This window comes from Hirundo rustica, chromosome 3, assembly GCF_015227805.2.
Source record: "Hirundo rustica isolate bHirRus1 chromosome 3, bHirRus1.pri.v3, whole genome shotgun sequence".
NCBI classification, from domain to species: domain Eukaryota; kingdom Metazoa; phylum Chordata; class Aves; order Passeriformes; family Hirundinidae; genus Hirundo; species Hirundo rustica.
In genome coordinates, this window is record NC_053452.1 from 79,196,609 (window position 1) to 79,212,567 (window position 15,959).

General features: G+C 45.0%; 1 protein-coding gene across 8 annotated transcripts in view; it reads left to right on the plus strand.

Annotated features, from left to right (window-relative positions):
- BACH2 (BTB domain and CNC homolog 2) overlaps nt 1-15,959 on the plus strand; it is a 190,165-nt gene that overhangs the window by 157,829 nt on the left and 16,377 nt on the right. For all 8 annotated transcript variants that reach the window (XM_040058016.1, XM_040058013.2, XM_058419668.1 and 5 more), the window contains one exon: nt 11,177-12,721. In XM_040058016.1, coding sequence (XP_039913950.1) covers nt 11,177-12,721 — 1,545 coding nt within the window. The remainder of the gene's footprint in view (nt 1-11,176; nt 12,722-15,959) is intronic.

Below are 15,959 nucleotides of genomic sequence, written 5' to 3' on the forward strand. Positions count from 1 at the left end.
GTGGTTTTATCTGCTGTGCTATGCCAGCACACCGTGACAGGCAGTGCCAGAAGCATGGGTGTCGTCAGCCCCGTGGAAACCACGACAGAGCATCCGTGAGCTGCTTTGGATGTTCCCCAGCCCCGTCTCCCGAGCCTCCTTCTCCTCCAGCTCCTTTGTCTTCTGAGTTAGTGCTCTTCCTAAGAGTGAACCCTGTGGTTTTTTAAATCATTTCTGACAGAGCCTGCTTCTTCTTCTCCTACACTGCATGGAGTATAATAGTAGGGCTTGTAGTGCGGTGGCTTGCTGTGAAGTACTCCTTGTTTTTATAAAGTAATTACTGTGTATTTAATGCGCTGTGTATTTAATACGCTACTACGTAGTTTGTGTGCATGGATACATTCTGCCATGCCTGGGAAAGAGGAGTATTGGTGAATTTACAAGTCTAGGTAATTTTTCAGTGTTGTTGTGCTTCCTTGTATATCAATTACACCTTCAGAAACTCTGAACCACTCCTCTAAGCACGCTCTGAATGAACCAATTTCTACACGCATCTGCATTTTCTGCCTATTTGGATATTTCCTAATGTAATTTGGAGGCTTCTAGGATTCTTTCTTTATTCTAAAAGTTCTGAAACTGCTTTTGTTTTCCCTTTTTCTACCCACTTTGGCTCATGTTGTGCACTTAAACATCTTTCACAGACTCCTTTCATAATCTATATTCTGTGAAAGCTTTCCCACTCCTTCCTCACCCCCCCTTACTTCTAACACTTTCTCTTGTTTTTCTTTCTTTTTTAATCTTGGGGTCAGTTTAATTTTCCTTTTGCGAAAATGTGGGACTAATTTTAATTTTAAATTACAGTTGCACTTTAATTCTGATGATGCTTTTCGGTTTAAATCTGTTCATTTCTGCTTGTTTCTTCCCCACTTCGGGAAGTGGCTTGCACAAGCACCCAGGAAGGGAGTGAAGGCAGCATTTCTGCTGAGCCACCTTCTTGTGTCATCCTTCGTTACTGTGTTCCAGGTTTCTTAAGATGCACATTGCACTGGACAACACAAAAGTATTTGAAACAGCCAGGCATCACAGCCATGTATCCCTTTGCTTTCTCTTCCAGTTCACGTCTGAGTGTTTAAACTGCTAATTAGTGCCACTGTTTTTTACATGTGCTTTGTTGATTAATATTGTGGCCACACTGTCCTTTTAGAGAGATGGTTCTTTGAAACATCCTCATCTCTAATTTTCTTTTTAACACCTTCACTCAGAGTCTCACCTTAGTACCCCCAAAGATCTTCTCCTGAAGCCTTTTCACCTAGGCTTGTCTGCAGGTACTCTCTTGGCCATAACTTGGAATTTTCTGTGTTCTTGTTATGCTGTAGACAACCTCCGACATCAACAACATACCCCAAGCTACAGAATTAGTTAGGAAAAAATAATAAAATGGTGTTTGACTTCAGAACAGGTTACTGAGTGAAATTTTATCATAAGGGCTCTGGCAGGTATCTTGTGGCAGATTTGCTCGCAGGGGTTTCAGAAGTTTCTCCCTCCAGTCCAAGAGCTGTTTTGCCAAAGGTGGTGTGCTGCTGTGAGTTGGCAGAGGCAGGTGCAGCACAGACCTGCCCTCCTGAGCTGCCCAGCTTCTCATGCCCGAGTTTCTCTGTGGCCCAGAGGAGCAGCCATGAAGGCAAATATCCCTTTTTACTCAGAAGGCTGCTGTGAGTGGTAAAACCTAGGTGACTTCTTGCCAGTGGGTAAATCTGGCAGTGGCCAATGTTGAGAGTAGATGTGATGCAGGCAGTGCATCTTCCCAACCTTTCAGTTTTCCAAGTGTCTTCATTGATCTTTGGTAAGATATTTGCTGTTTCCTGCACTGAGATGTGTCTGCAGCAAAATACTCCTTCTCAATAAATGGTGTATTTTCCAAAATGTGTGGCAAATTCAACAAATTGCTTTTTCCTTGGAATTTTCAGAGATGCTGGAAATGTGCGGGGATGCTGTCACAATTTCCAAAAGTAAATTCTTTGCTTTGATTTGAAACCAGTCTCACTTTTGAAAGGTTGAAAGAATTTCAATTTGGCTTCAGTAACTCTGAGAGGAAATAAAACTAGAAGTTGTGGATTAAAATAAGCATTGCAGTTGGATCAGAGATTATTTTTACTTTTACTACACTCTAGGTTATTTTTTTAATTTCCTAGACAACTTCTGATTCTCTTTTCCCCTTTGGTTCCTCTGACATTTTTGGCCACAGACTCAAGGTTTTTGAGAGTGTTTCAAAGCTGGGGCCATTGCCGTGGTGAATTTGATTCAGACAACCTAAGTATGTGGGTGCCTCAACTCTTACACTCCACCCGAGAGTCATGTGTGCTCGAACGCGGACACAACCAGTAACATGGTCATCGATCCAGTGGCTGTTTACGCCATCTTTGCTCTTGGCAATCAGTTCCAAGCGACTTGCCCCGCCATCAGCGCTGACGCACTTCTCACGGAGCAGTGGACACGGTTCGCGATTATTGCTTCCCATCCTCCAGGAGAATCTAGCGTGGATGACTTCCCCTTCCTCCCATCTCCCTCCTGCAGTCACACCTCCCATACTGGAACGCTCTGCGGTCACTGAGCGATATTGGGCACCTTTTGGGTGCCAAGGGAGGAGGCTCTTTGAAGTGCTCGTGCTGCCCCTGGATGCGTTCATTATGCCAGAGGGAGGAGAATGAGAAGTCACTTGGTTTCCCTCTACTCTCACACTGACAGTCAGGGCTTCTGGTGTAAAGTTTTTGTCTGGCCGACACCTGGGATTTCAGAGGCAGAAGGCTGAGGGGGGTAACTTGCAGGGTTTTTTTTTTCTTTTGAAAGGACAAAACTGGAAGCTGGACAAGCACTTCCAATGTGGCATCTTCTGTAAAAGTACCACTAAGGGCAGTTAAGCACTTCTTGAAGCTCTCAGTCTGACAGCCTCCAGAGGCTGTTGTGGGGGATGCACTGGAAAGATACCAGGATACCCCTTAGACCACTCGGGGTAGGGCTTTGCAGGTGGCAGTTTTTCCAGGGGAACTTTTGACATTAATAATTGGGTAATGGCCCTCCTAAAGAAGGAGTGTGTCCAGCTTCTCTACTCCCCTGGTGTGTGTTCGTGCCCAGGGAATGCATGGTGATGGTGTGGTGTCCTCCCCACCCCTGCACCATGATGCGATGTGGGAGAGGCCGCACTGTCACTTGGACTTCAGGTTAGTCTTCCGCAGAAAATTTGTATGCACTGCCAGAAGAGGCAGAATGTTAAACTGGGGCTGGCAAGGTATCTACTTAATTTAAAGAATGCTTTTAGAGTGAAGACAAAGGTCTTTCTTTGTTGGTCTTCTCCATCAGCACCTTGTACATTCCTTTGTTGTTTAAAAGCTTACTTAATACAAATACCAGCATCTGATGTTTCTCACTCAGGTGGAATTTTTGAAGAGTGCTCACTCATTTTAGGAGCTCCACAGCCTTATGAGCGAATAAATAAGGAAAATACATCTGCAAGCTGCTGGCGAGAGAACGTTTAAATGCTGTTAAATTAAAGAAGGGATATACAGTAAAATACTGGTGTGGCTTTGCCTACAAAAGTACTCTGCTGTTTATCATATCTTCTGATTTTTTTCCTGCCTCCTGCATGTTCCCACCTTATGTAAAAGGATCATGGTTTCAGAACAATTCCTGCCTGTGTGCATATATAGGAACAAACCGTGATGTCTAACACGGTTGGTTTTGCACATGTGACTGACCTGTTTGAGCCTAGTAATATACTTAAATCTTTCAGAGAGTTTTCTAAAACCAAATAAGCTCAAGCTAGGAAAAAGCCTGGCTTCACCATCCCAGGTAAAAATAACAAAGTAAATAACCAGGAAGTCTCTTAATTCTTAATGGAATAACAGCTTTGGTGACTGATTTTTGTTATCAGATTACCCTCTGAAAATAACTTCTGTGCTATACTTGCAACTGGCTGTAGAAGAAAAAGAATACACTGTGTGCTAATTTTAGCAAATAAGATTAGAGTTAATATTTAATCCCAGAGACCTTCTTCAGGCTGTGGAAAAAAAATAGCAGCAGTTAACTGTCACTAATCTTATCTATTTTTCTAGCATGTGTTTGATTATATAACTTGTGGTGCTGGGAACTCACTGGCTGAGTGAGAAGTTGGTGGTTTGTTGGCTACATGCTTGGGCATATTAGGCAATGTCAGGGCTGAGATGGATTGAAAAGCTCTATACGTGCCTTTAGACTGCAGCAGCAATGCTGAAAGGCCAGTAAAACAGGTGCCACAGTAGACCTGCTATGAAACAATATGTGAATAACTGATTCATTTGGAGTTCTGCAACAAACAAACAGTTACATGTCCACTATTTTTCTATCCAGTTGTTTTAAATAATTCTTAGTTTGAGATTTGTTATTCAGCATGTGAGGTTTGGTTCAGTCTTCCTTTCTTCCTTCCCCACAAACTGGCTTAATTGAATTGATGATTGGAAAGTAGAGATGAGGGGTTTCTAACTGTTCTTAGGTGCCTGATGATGAATTTACCTTGAAAATAAAAATACTAAAAATATAAACCATTAACCTGAAAGTGGCTTGCATGCCTCACGACAGACCTATCAGTGCTCCTATTGAGTTTTAGCAAGTCTACTCAAATGTATAAAGATAATAACATGCGCCTGTGCTGCTCTATCAGGACTTGCGCATTCTCAGTGGGTCTGAAGGTCTCACCACCTAAATTGCCCCCAATTCAGCAGGATTTAGCAACTAATGTTCTGCAGATTTCATTGTATCCCTGGAGGGGAGGAGAGGGCTCAACCCTCTCACACCACCACCAATGAGCTTGTTCTTTACATGTGCCCCAGGTATGCTTTATTTGGAAAGGAACAATTGCATGTGCATTTGCTGTTGAACTTTAGTGCTTTTTTCTAGCAGATCGTTGTCACTGTGCCCTCATTAACACAGAAATTAGCCCTGGAAAAGTCTACTAAATTAAAGCCCAGCTCTCCAGAACAAGGTTGTGCTTTGTTAGTTTTCCTTTGCAGTACTCAGACAAAAAGTGTCCATCATCTTCCCTGGACAGCCTTCCAAGGTGGCTCTGAATTAACTGTTAGGTTAAGAGTCAGGGAAAAAAATATCTACATTTTAATTTCTTTTCGCTGCAAATGCCAATAGCGCCCCATAGCAAACTAGACAGTTCTTCTCTGTTCTTGATGTTAGTTTGCATCAGATTACTGTAAACATTCCCTTGCTCCATTTTAGATACTGCCTTGCCAAGTTTTACATTCCTGCATGTTTACAGTGATCTTTTCTTGCCCTTAATCACTTCTCCCCTCTTTAAATTGAAGTCAGACTTTGCTGGCATTTTGCAGGGGTTGACCTTCCCTGCTCCAGATGCAGCTTTTCATACAGATGCCATTCCGAGCGGGGTTACCAGACATCCATGTTTCCTTTGGAAATAACCTTCCCTCCCACCCCCCATAAGAAATACTGTCTGTGCAGAATTGGAGGATTTTGTCTATTTGTCTGGGATTTTGAGACATCTGGAAGTCTGGGCAGCCCGCTAATGAGCATGCACTGATGAACTCTGCGGTGCACATTGAGTCCGGCCCGTCCACAGAAATGTATGCGCTCTGCGTGTGCTCCGAGACCACGTCCCATGTGTTCAGAGCAGCACAGAGGCCTCCGTGGCATGCCTGTCCAGCCCTCACAGAGGACACGGACACAACGGGGAGCCAGGGCGAGTTCACCCACAGTGCTGCGTCTCCCACGGTGCCTCTGTGTGTACAGCTATGTTTAAAATAGAATTTCTGACCTAGAAGTCCCTTACAAAGAGATGGTGTTCCCAATGTGGAAATGAGCTAACCCTCCTCCTAATTTTAGAACAGTACGGGCCCAGAGCTAGAAGAATGCTTTGCTAAAAATGCCCTATTTGCATCTGTAATTCTGCGTCCTTTAGTAGCATTTATTGCTGACTGTCTTCTCAGCTTCTTACTCTCCCATCCAACAATGATCAATATTCTTTTCCTTGAATTAGCCAGTTTTTTCTTAATGACCAACTGAAAAAGGGAAGGCAGAGAGTCTAACAACAATACGACTATTTCTCCAAAAGGAAAAAGCATTACCCGGAATGCATCAAGGAAATATAATGAGAGATGATGAAGGAAAATACGGGAAATATGTCCTCACAAGGAGGTTTTAAGTAGAGTCTGGCAATGATCTCCCAAAGGAAGTAGTGGAAGTCTGGTCACTTAAATCAATTAGGACTAACCAGAGCATCGCACTCCCCAGGACTCTCTAAGGAGAAAAGCAATGTCAAACTAAACTAAAATAGACTTTGCGTGCTTGTTTTCTGCAGGGCCGCTGTCCGTGTTTTGCCGGTAAATTCAATATGGCTAATGCTGATTAACATCTCTTGGTGGTGATCATATCATTGCATTGTTTCCAGCCTGTTCCTCAATAGCTCACACTCACAAGGGCATGGCCATACAAAACACATCCCCTAGCTCAGCTAGTTCAGTCTGAAAGACAAGAGGCAGATAAAGGGCAGGAGAAGTTGTTTTCTCTCACCTTAACAGTGGTCAGGCTTGTTATCACCACAATGCTGAACTGACACAGACCTCCCTACTCCCTGAGCACAGTGTACCTGTGGCAGCATAGCAGAGGCAGGAGCTGCACATGGACATGGTCTCTTGGATTGCTGTAGAGCAAGAAGGTGTGCCAGGTACCTTAGGTAGGGCTGCAGTACCCATGTCTTCTGTGCACTAGAGGGGCTTTAATGCATACAAGACCAGCTGAGGACAGAAGCAAGACAAATAAAGTGCTTTATCCTTAGTGTTGGTGGGCTGTTTGGCATGCTCCAAATACATAGGAGAAGTCCTCTCATGCCCTGCTTTGAAACATAAGGGAAAGAAATCAAGCCTCCAATAAGCTAGGATCTTTGCTTTTCTCTCTGTGTGAGCATTGTTGTTTTATATGTATGCTTTACTTTTTTCTCTACCTGGTTTTCTAGTAGCTAGTCAATTCCATTTAAACAATAGAAATGGATAGAAATTGGAATAAGGCAAAAGATTGAAAGGCAGGGAAGTAGTGACTTGGCATATGAGCTAGGACAGGGTGCCTGGTGGAGGTTTCCACAAACTGACCTGCCTGCTTAAACATCAATTTACACAGAAAATAAGGTTTAAAAGCAAACAACTCTTGGACATCTTATTTTCAATAGAGGAAAAAAAACCCTGGGATTGTTGCTGGCATGGATTTTACCCATCCAACAAAGGTCTCTCTCACGTGTAAATGAAGGCTGTTATAGCAGAGAAATCATCTCTTTCGTTCTGCAAGCGTAGATCAACTTGCTTTAACTGACTTTTTTCACTGGGATGCATCAGTCAGATCAAATAATTTTAAAAGACTGTCCTTATCTCTTCCTAGAGAAATGCCTGTGTGGTGGTAGTACTTGCAGCTTCAAAGCCTTTTCTTTCCCAACGTGTGGTGTTCATAGTCACGCTCCAGTGGCTCGATTCCAGCCTTCCTGCCAGAATGCATCAGATGCAAGCAGTCCCAAAACTGGTGGGGCCGAGGCAGGGAACCTGCCATGGGAGCCGAATCAATATTTAGACAGCTTCAGGCGGAAGAGCTCGCGCTGGCTTTCACACTTGGCAGCAAGCTTTGCACCCGTTTGTTTCCAAAGTTATTGTTTGTGCACTTTCAAGAATTGGCACTAGAGAGATTTTTGCCGGAGGGCAATGACAAGCGCCCGGTGCTTGAAAAGAAACTTTCCCCCTTTGGATCTGAAGATTGTGAGAGTGGAGGTTGTGTCACTGGGTAATATCTCCGAAGGAAGTCAAGGCACACATTTGCTCGGTGTTTTCATCATCCTTCACACGAGGCGTCTGCTGGGCACCATGGGGAGCCCACGGCAGCGTCTTGTGCTGTTTCCAATACATCCTGCCCAGAGCAGCTCTAAGAGCTGCCTTGCTGCTGTTTGTTATTGTGGTGATTTACCTGGAGCAAAAGCCTGTGTCAGCGTGGGAGACAGCCTTGCTGTGGGGTTGTATGAGTCAGCCCGAGGCTGTGCAGAGTGCAGCAGGCAGGCAGGTAGGTGAAACCATGGCCCAGCACAGAAAATTATTTTAATTTGCTTTCCAGCCATTCCACCTAGTGGCCAAGTGACACCACTGCCAGGAGAGCTGTGTGTGCTCAGCCCCTGCAGACCTGCTCTGCTGCCGAGCTTACAAGATATGCAGCAATATGTAAGCCCCCCCACTGAAGATATTACCATCAGCCTGCGAGTAGCTCATTAAGTTCCTGAGCAATTTTGTTAATCATGCTGCATAGATAAAATGCAGATAGGCCTTTAGTGAGCTGATAATCTAACAAATAGGCAGAAAGTGTAACACTGATAAAGCAGAGATTCGTTTAATAGCCAGCTGTAAATCTTGGCAATTCTGTACCAGAGGCATATCGTAAAATGGGAACGTGCAAGTGTGTAAGTATGTGCATGAAAATGCACTGCTTCTCAAAATAGCAGATAGAGCAGTAATACTATGGATGGAATAGCTATTGGGAGCAATTTTAGAGGTGTTTTAAAATATTTTTCTCCCCATCAAAATCTGCACCACTTGTAGTGTCTTCATAATCCGCCATCATAAATACAGGTCTATGAATAACAAAGGTTTGTTTCTGGAAGTTAGGATTTTCTATAAAAATCTGTGAACTCTACCACTGGTCCTGAGGCAGTATAGGGCTTTATAGGCTTTTCATTGAGATGAACCAAATAATTCACTCAAATACACTCTAGTCACAAATCAGACCTTTGCAAATTCATGGTCTGATGGCTCACCAGCCTTTTGAGCAGCTTCTTTGCTCAGTGGCATTAATTCAGTTGGAAGAATAGTAAAAAGCAAGTCACCTTCAGGATATCCCATCCCGTCCCATCCCATCCCGTCCCATCCCATCCCATCCTATCCCATCCCATCCCATCCCGTCCCATCCCATCCCATCCTATCCCATCCCATCCCATCCCATCCCAATCCCATCCCATCCCATCCCATCCCATCCCATCCCATCCCATCCCATCCCATCCCATCCCATCCCAATCCCATCCCATCCCATCCCATCCCATCCCATCCCATCCCATCCCATCCCATCCCATCCCATCCCATCCCATCCCAATCCCAATCCCATCCCATCCCATCCCATCCCATCCCATCCCAATCCCATGCCATGCCATGCCATGCCATGCCATGCCATGCCATGCCATGCCATGCCATGCCATGCCATACCATACCATTGTTGCTGTATTTTGTTAGCCTTCTGAATGTTTATATTCTGTAGTCGAGTTTTCTTATGCTTGTAACATAAACAAGAGTAGTTTTTCACATTCCTTTCTGATGAGGGTCAGCTGATTGACTTCTGGCCGGGCCAGTGGGATGGAGCGGTGGTAACCTTGTTCTCCAATCCCTGGTCATTGTCCAGAATCTATATATGCGAGGTCATCATAATAAAGTTAGCCTTTTGCCTTGGAGTCAGAGTGTGTGTGTATCATTTCTCTTCATGTCCTCTAGCGATATACCGTACCATACCAAATATACCCTTCTGAGGAGCTGGGAAATGGGAGTTTCAATCCTGACAGCCTGGGGAAGGAACCTGGCCTCCTACTTTCTAGGTTCCCCTCCTGTCTTTAGGCCATTTTGCAAAAAAAAAAAAAAAAAAAAAAGAGGCAGCAATGCTTCCTCTTGTTTGTTTTAAAAGAAGAAACTGAGCTGGGAATGCCTACCAGAGATATGTGCATCCAGAAGGAGGTTGCAGGCTGTGCATCCCAACCTCACACAGGCATGCAGGTGTTGGCTGTGCTGAATCCCATGTAGAGGCTTTTGCCTGGTATTCAAAGCACTGGGAACTCAGATAAATGAGTGCTATTTGCAAGAAAGGCAGGAAGGTGTCTCAGTGAATTGAGACTGAAGGGACTTAGCAGGGTCATGTAGTAGGTAGTTGGTACAATGGGAAATTGGGTTGTGTTCTTCCAAATCTCAACCTTGTGGCCAAACCACTGAATTTTCTTGTGCAGAATCCTTAATCCTTGATGGTGAGTTGTGGTTCTGAAGCAGCCTCTTGCTGCTTCATGAAGAATGATTTTACTAATCCCTTTGTTTCATACCCATTGGGAGAAAAAAAATTTAACAGAATTTAGTGGCAGTCCAAGTATTTTTGTCAAAAATAGACAATATCTATAGTTTACAGTGTGGCTTAGCAACCTATTTGATGGCTTTATGTAAAGATACAACTGTAAAAAATGGGGAGGGGGGAAAGTGTGTATTTTTTAATATATAGTATATTAATGTAAAACATAGATGGTATGGAAAGAAAATGAGTAGCAGTGCATAAGTCAGACCTGGAACATTTGACTGGAGATAACTCTCCTGGAAACAGTTTTTACTCTTTCTACAAGGAAAATGGTGGGAAATTAAGTACTGAGGTGGGACTCAGAATAATTTCCATCATTTGAACTGTAAATGTTAATTTCTGTTAGCTGTACCTCAGGTTCACTAAAATCAGGAGCAGTATGAGGGGAATAATCTCCATGGGATGGAGGAAAGTTATGCAGTCTGTACTTACCTATTATGCATTCAGCAATAGCTTGCAAAAAAAAAAAAAAAAAAAAAGAGAAATAGAAAGGAAATAGTTTGCTTTTGAAAGAGGCAGAAAGATGCTTACTGTTGAATTTTGCTGTAATACTAAGTGTTTCCTTCCCAAAATACTTTTTGGATTTAAGTGGTATCTTAAGCTTGAAACCACTGTTTGTTGGACCTTCCATCAGACCAGAAGACTCGAAATGGAATTGAGGTTTTTGTGGTTGGGTGCTGTAGTGCAGTTAAAATGAAGTCCAGCTAAGACTTAGTGTCCAGGCTAGTTTTGCCAGTCTTTTATTAGGGCAGAGGCTTAGTTCATAGATCTTCAAGATACTTGGGAAAAAACAGTGTTCAGTTCAGCCTGTACAGTGATGTACGGGAGCAACGTAAAGGGAGCAGTGCTAGTTCCTCGATGTACCATCATTGCTGGTGTGACAGAAGAACAGCTGGTGCTGAGCAGTGTTTATTTCTGAATGCCAGATCTGTTAGTTTATCTAACTACATGATGAAAGACTTGGGATGATAGAAAGAGCCGATGGTAACGCTGGCAATTTTGCTCTCTCTTTTTGCAGGTCACTGTCAGGGGATTTGGTCCATTGTTACAGTTCGCCTACACTGCTAAGCTGTTACTCAGCAGAGAAAACATCCAGGAGGTCATCCACTGCGCTGAGTTCCTGCGCATGCACAACCTGGAGGACTCCTGCTTCAGCTTCCTTCAGACACAACTGCTGAACAACGAAGATGGCCTGTTCCTGTGCAAAAAAGATACCACCTGTCAGCGCATGCACGATGAGGAGAACTCCGATGGAGATGAGGAGGAGACGATGGAATCGGAGACGTCAAAAATATCTTGCCCAAGGGAGAGGATGCACCAAGAGCCCTTCAATTTTGAAACCACTGTTGCTGGAGCAGACAAAGGCGAAGGGATGCTGCCTGACTCTGACATGCTGAGAGATAGCAAGGACAATTTGGATAAAGATGCAGTAACACGGTACCCCAGATACAAGAAATACCAGCTTGCTTGTACCAAGAATGTCTACAACACATCACACATCAGTACCTCAGGTTTTGCAAGCACATTCAGTGAAGAGAGCTCTGGAAATGGCCTCAAATCAGGACTTGCTATGGGGCAGATAAAAAGTGAGCCTCAGAATGAAGAGAACGATGAAGAAAGCATCACGCTTTGCCTGTCTGGAGATGAACCTGACATCAGGGATAAAGAAGGGGATGTTGAAATGGACAGGAAACAGCCAAGCCCCACTTGCGTTGACAGGCCAAAAAGTGGGTCTTCTCCTTCTTGCTTGCGGTCTTTCTTCAACAGAACAAAAAGCATAGATTTGGTTGGCTTCCCCAGCACTTCCCAACAGCACTTTGGCAGGAGTCCAGCATGCCCTTTTGAAAAAGGGACAACTCAGGGTGACCACAAAACTGATTATGTCCCTTTCACAGGGAACTATGGACAGTCCCATGCCATGCAGAAGGATGCTTCCAACTTCACAGTGGGATCACCACTCAGGGGGCCCGGCTTTGAAACTCTCTGTAAGCAAGAAGGGGAACTGGACAGGAGGAGTGTTATATTCTCTTCAAATGCTTGTGACCAAGTAAACACTTCGGTGCATTCATATTCTGGTGTGAGCAGCTTGGACAAAGACTTCACTGAGACTGTGCCAAAGGGTCTGTGGGCCGGTGGTAGCCAGTCTCTCCCCAGCTCTCAGAGCTATTCGCACAGCGGACTGACAGCCGATCACTTGCCGGGAAGGATGCGGCCGAACACCAGCTGTCCGGTGCCAATTAAAGTTTGCCCTCGCTCTCCTCCTCTGGAAACCAGAACCAGGACCTCCAGCTCGTGCTCTTCCTACTCGTACGCAGAGGATGGCAGCGGCGGCTCTCCCTGCAGCCTGCGTCTTTGCGAGCTCTCCTCTTCCCCTTGCTCCCAAGGCCCCCGATTCCTGGCGCCCGAGCACCAGGAGCCCGGCGTGGTGGGGGATGGATTGTACAACCCGGTCCGAGCCCAGATTAAATGTGAGCCATCCTATGGAACAAACTCCAGCGATGAGTCTGGGTCATTCTCAGAAGCAGACAGTGAATCATGTCCTGTGCAAGACAGAGGGCATGAGGTAGGGATTTAAGATAAGTACATATATCACAGTTGTTATGACCCAATTAATCGCTCCTTGATTCTCTCAAATGACTTCGCATTTCCCCAGCACTTTCTTTGTTTATAGAGGCAAAGGGTAACTTCTGGTTATACCCTCATCAGCTGAGTGCGCATGGTTGACTTCACATTAATAGGTCTGCCTGACCTCCGAGGTGTTCGGCAATCCTAAAAATCTGGATATGGGAAAGCAGCAAACTGCTGAATGATGAGAGTTCATTGATGTGCTTAGGAGTCTGCCAGCAGTGCCCTGTCTTCCTCCCTCTCTCACTCTCACCCACTTCTGTGGCACAAAGCACTGCTCTTTATTCTTAATATGCTGAGCTGGTTCCAGATCCACTTTTTGTTGCTGCAGGTGTGTTTGAGCAACCCCAAGCTGTTCCTTTCCTGACACCAAGGGTGGGACAGCCTGCTTGAAGAGCCACGCTGCATGTTGCCAGCAGGGGTGTGAAATTACTCAAACAATTGCATAGCTGGCCACCCTGTGCTGTGGGAATGGGATTCAACTTATCTTAGCATGTGTATGTTTGTGTATGTGCATTGCATGTTCAGGTACTGGGTTTTGCCTCTATTATGTGACAACTTGAGATCATGTTCCCTGCCTGTGACATTTTGTTTGGTGGTGAGCTCTAGCAGCCATGGCACGAATGGTTTTAGAGAGGTTATCCTCTAATTTCCAGGATTGTTAGGGGAATGACAAGAGAATGATGTGGGGCTGAAGAGCAAGCTGTCAATTTCCATACAGTTCTCCCAAGAGAAGGAGTTCTTTAAAACTAGAGATGGGCCAGCTGAAGATGCTGCAGTGATAACTGGCTAACCGTGACCATATAAACTGTGTGAAGTCACTAGTTTGAGGGCAGGCTTAAATCAAGGAGATGTGGAGCCTATAAAGTGGAAAAGACTGGATGTTTATTCACAGAGTTTCATCAGGAATCTGCATGACCTAGAGAACATCTGGGTGAAATCACGTATCAGGTTCCTCTAGTAATGCTGAAAGACTCCACTGAGAGCTTGTGCTTCAGTGTGGGGAGCAACAAGTGCAGCTTTGGGGGATTCACATGCTGAGAGCACCCAGTTCAGAACCATGTGGGCTTAGTTATGGAGTGGGGAGGAAAAGAGTGAACTTTATTCTATTCCCTCAGTCTTTATTCCAGCTACATCCCAGGCTTTTTCAGATAGATGTGGGTGCTTCCTTTAGTTGGCTGCTTAGCTTTACAGAAGGCCTGGGGAGCCTCTGGTGTCCTAATCCCTGGTCACACTGGACCAGTGATTCTGAGAGGACAGCTCTTCTTTGTCCTCATGTCGTAAGTAGGGGATGATGCGGAGGGGAGAGTCTCTCTGGGAGTCTGTCTGGGGTACCGTGCAGAAGATCTCATTTGGGAAGCCCTACAGCAGCTCTGTTTGGCCATAGCTGGGTTACTCAGTGGAGCTCTGCTGTTACAAGGGGCAGAGGGCAGCAGGGACCAGGGACCATCCATTTCCACCCATGCGTGCTGCTTGCCCAGCATGAGGCAGCGCAGAGGGCGGAGGTTAGCCTTTGGAGGTTTGATAATTAATTAGCTGTCATAATTACCTAATTGTGTGGAAATACGCTGCAGCAAAAATGAGCCCGGAAGAGTGAAATTAGAAGGTTACAGGGGACTGGTGGTGGTTTCCCAGAAAAAAGGTGTGTGAATATGTATGTGCAAGAGACCACGGATGAGAGGACGGACACACAAGGAGCAAACAGGCAGCTATAGGAAGCCATCTGGATGTGCTGCTGGCAGGCAGACATCTGGCTCTGAGACAGTGCTAGGAAAGGTTTGCTCCACTCCTGGTTTTGCTGATGGTTTTCTCTGGGGAAAATTTTCTAAACTGTGCTGAGCAAGTTTTCTCCCTGAGACTGCTGATAAGGCGCTTTTTTTTTTGCCTTTTTTTTTCTTTCTTTCTTTCTTTTTTAACCCAGGGTATTTTGATTAGGACTGCTTGGCGTTAAAAGTGTGGCGAAGAAATTAATGCTCCGTGAAGTTGTACTGCACTATCCTGAACAAGCCAAGGGTAAATAGATCACACCAGTACTTTGGTAGAGATTTTGTTTAAAATTTGATCTTTTGAAGGTTGTTACCAGTACAAGAACGGGCTTTGCAGCCTCATTAAACAATACTGTATTAATACAGTGACTTGTGGTGTGTATCCTGCAATCCTGCAAGATCTGCTGCTGTGGAAACCTCAGTAAAGGGTATCTTAAAGCAGACAGTAGAAAATATGTAACAGCAGCAGGAAGTTCTTGTATAAGTTGTTCTACCTGCTTTTAGCAGTTTGGCTGTGATTAAAACAGCAGGAGATACTCACAACTGTCTGAAAAGGACAGCTTTCTGTTCTTCACCTCCCTGCAAGCTGCATGGGAATCTTTCTCCATTCCTAAAATTGTTGCTTTGCTCTTCCTGTCCTGATGACTTCACAGACAGGTCCCTTCCCCCTCCATATCAAAACTGGGCTTCTATTAAAAAAGCACCTGATAAGATATCTGGGGGTGACATGCTTGCCCTTCTGGAGAGTGGCCATGCAGGTTTCTTCTGCTGCAGATCAATTTTTGTTGGGGTGGGATGGCATGATGGGAATAAGCCTAGTGGACTCTGACCATCAGTTATCTCACAGGGCTGCTCAGTTCCCCTGGAATTTGGACCTATTTGGTCTTGATTTGGCTCCCAGAGTGCTGTCGCTGCCAGAATTAATGGCACAAAACATCATTTGCTGGGGTATTGATAGTGTGAGAAGTAGATGAAAGGCTTCTGTCTGTTTTTTCAGGCATTCTGCTTTCCCACAGATAGATGCCATTCAGGAGCACATGGCCAAAGTTGTTTGATGCCAGAAGCGGGGTGCTAGGGCTCAGCATGATGCCGTGGGGGTGAAAGTGACCCCACCTTGTGACGAGCTTCCCTCTTACTGGGGATGCAGATGGCAGTCACAACTGTCAGAGGAGGTGGCAGTCCTTGGAACACCGCTGGTAAATCTTCTCCAGGATGTCCTTGCTTATTGCTTCCCTTCCTGGAGCCACCAAGACTCTTCTGAGGTCTCCCTTTGTTAAGGCTTCCTGAAGAAGCAGCAAGTGCAAGGGTATACCCATGGTACAGCATTGCAGGAGCAGGGCTGTTACTAGAGCTATTGGGACTTCACAGAAATATTTAATAGTTTGTGTTGCTCTTTTCACTCAGCTCTCT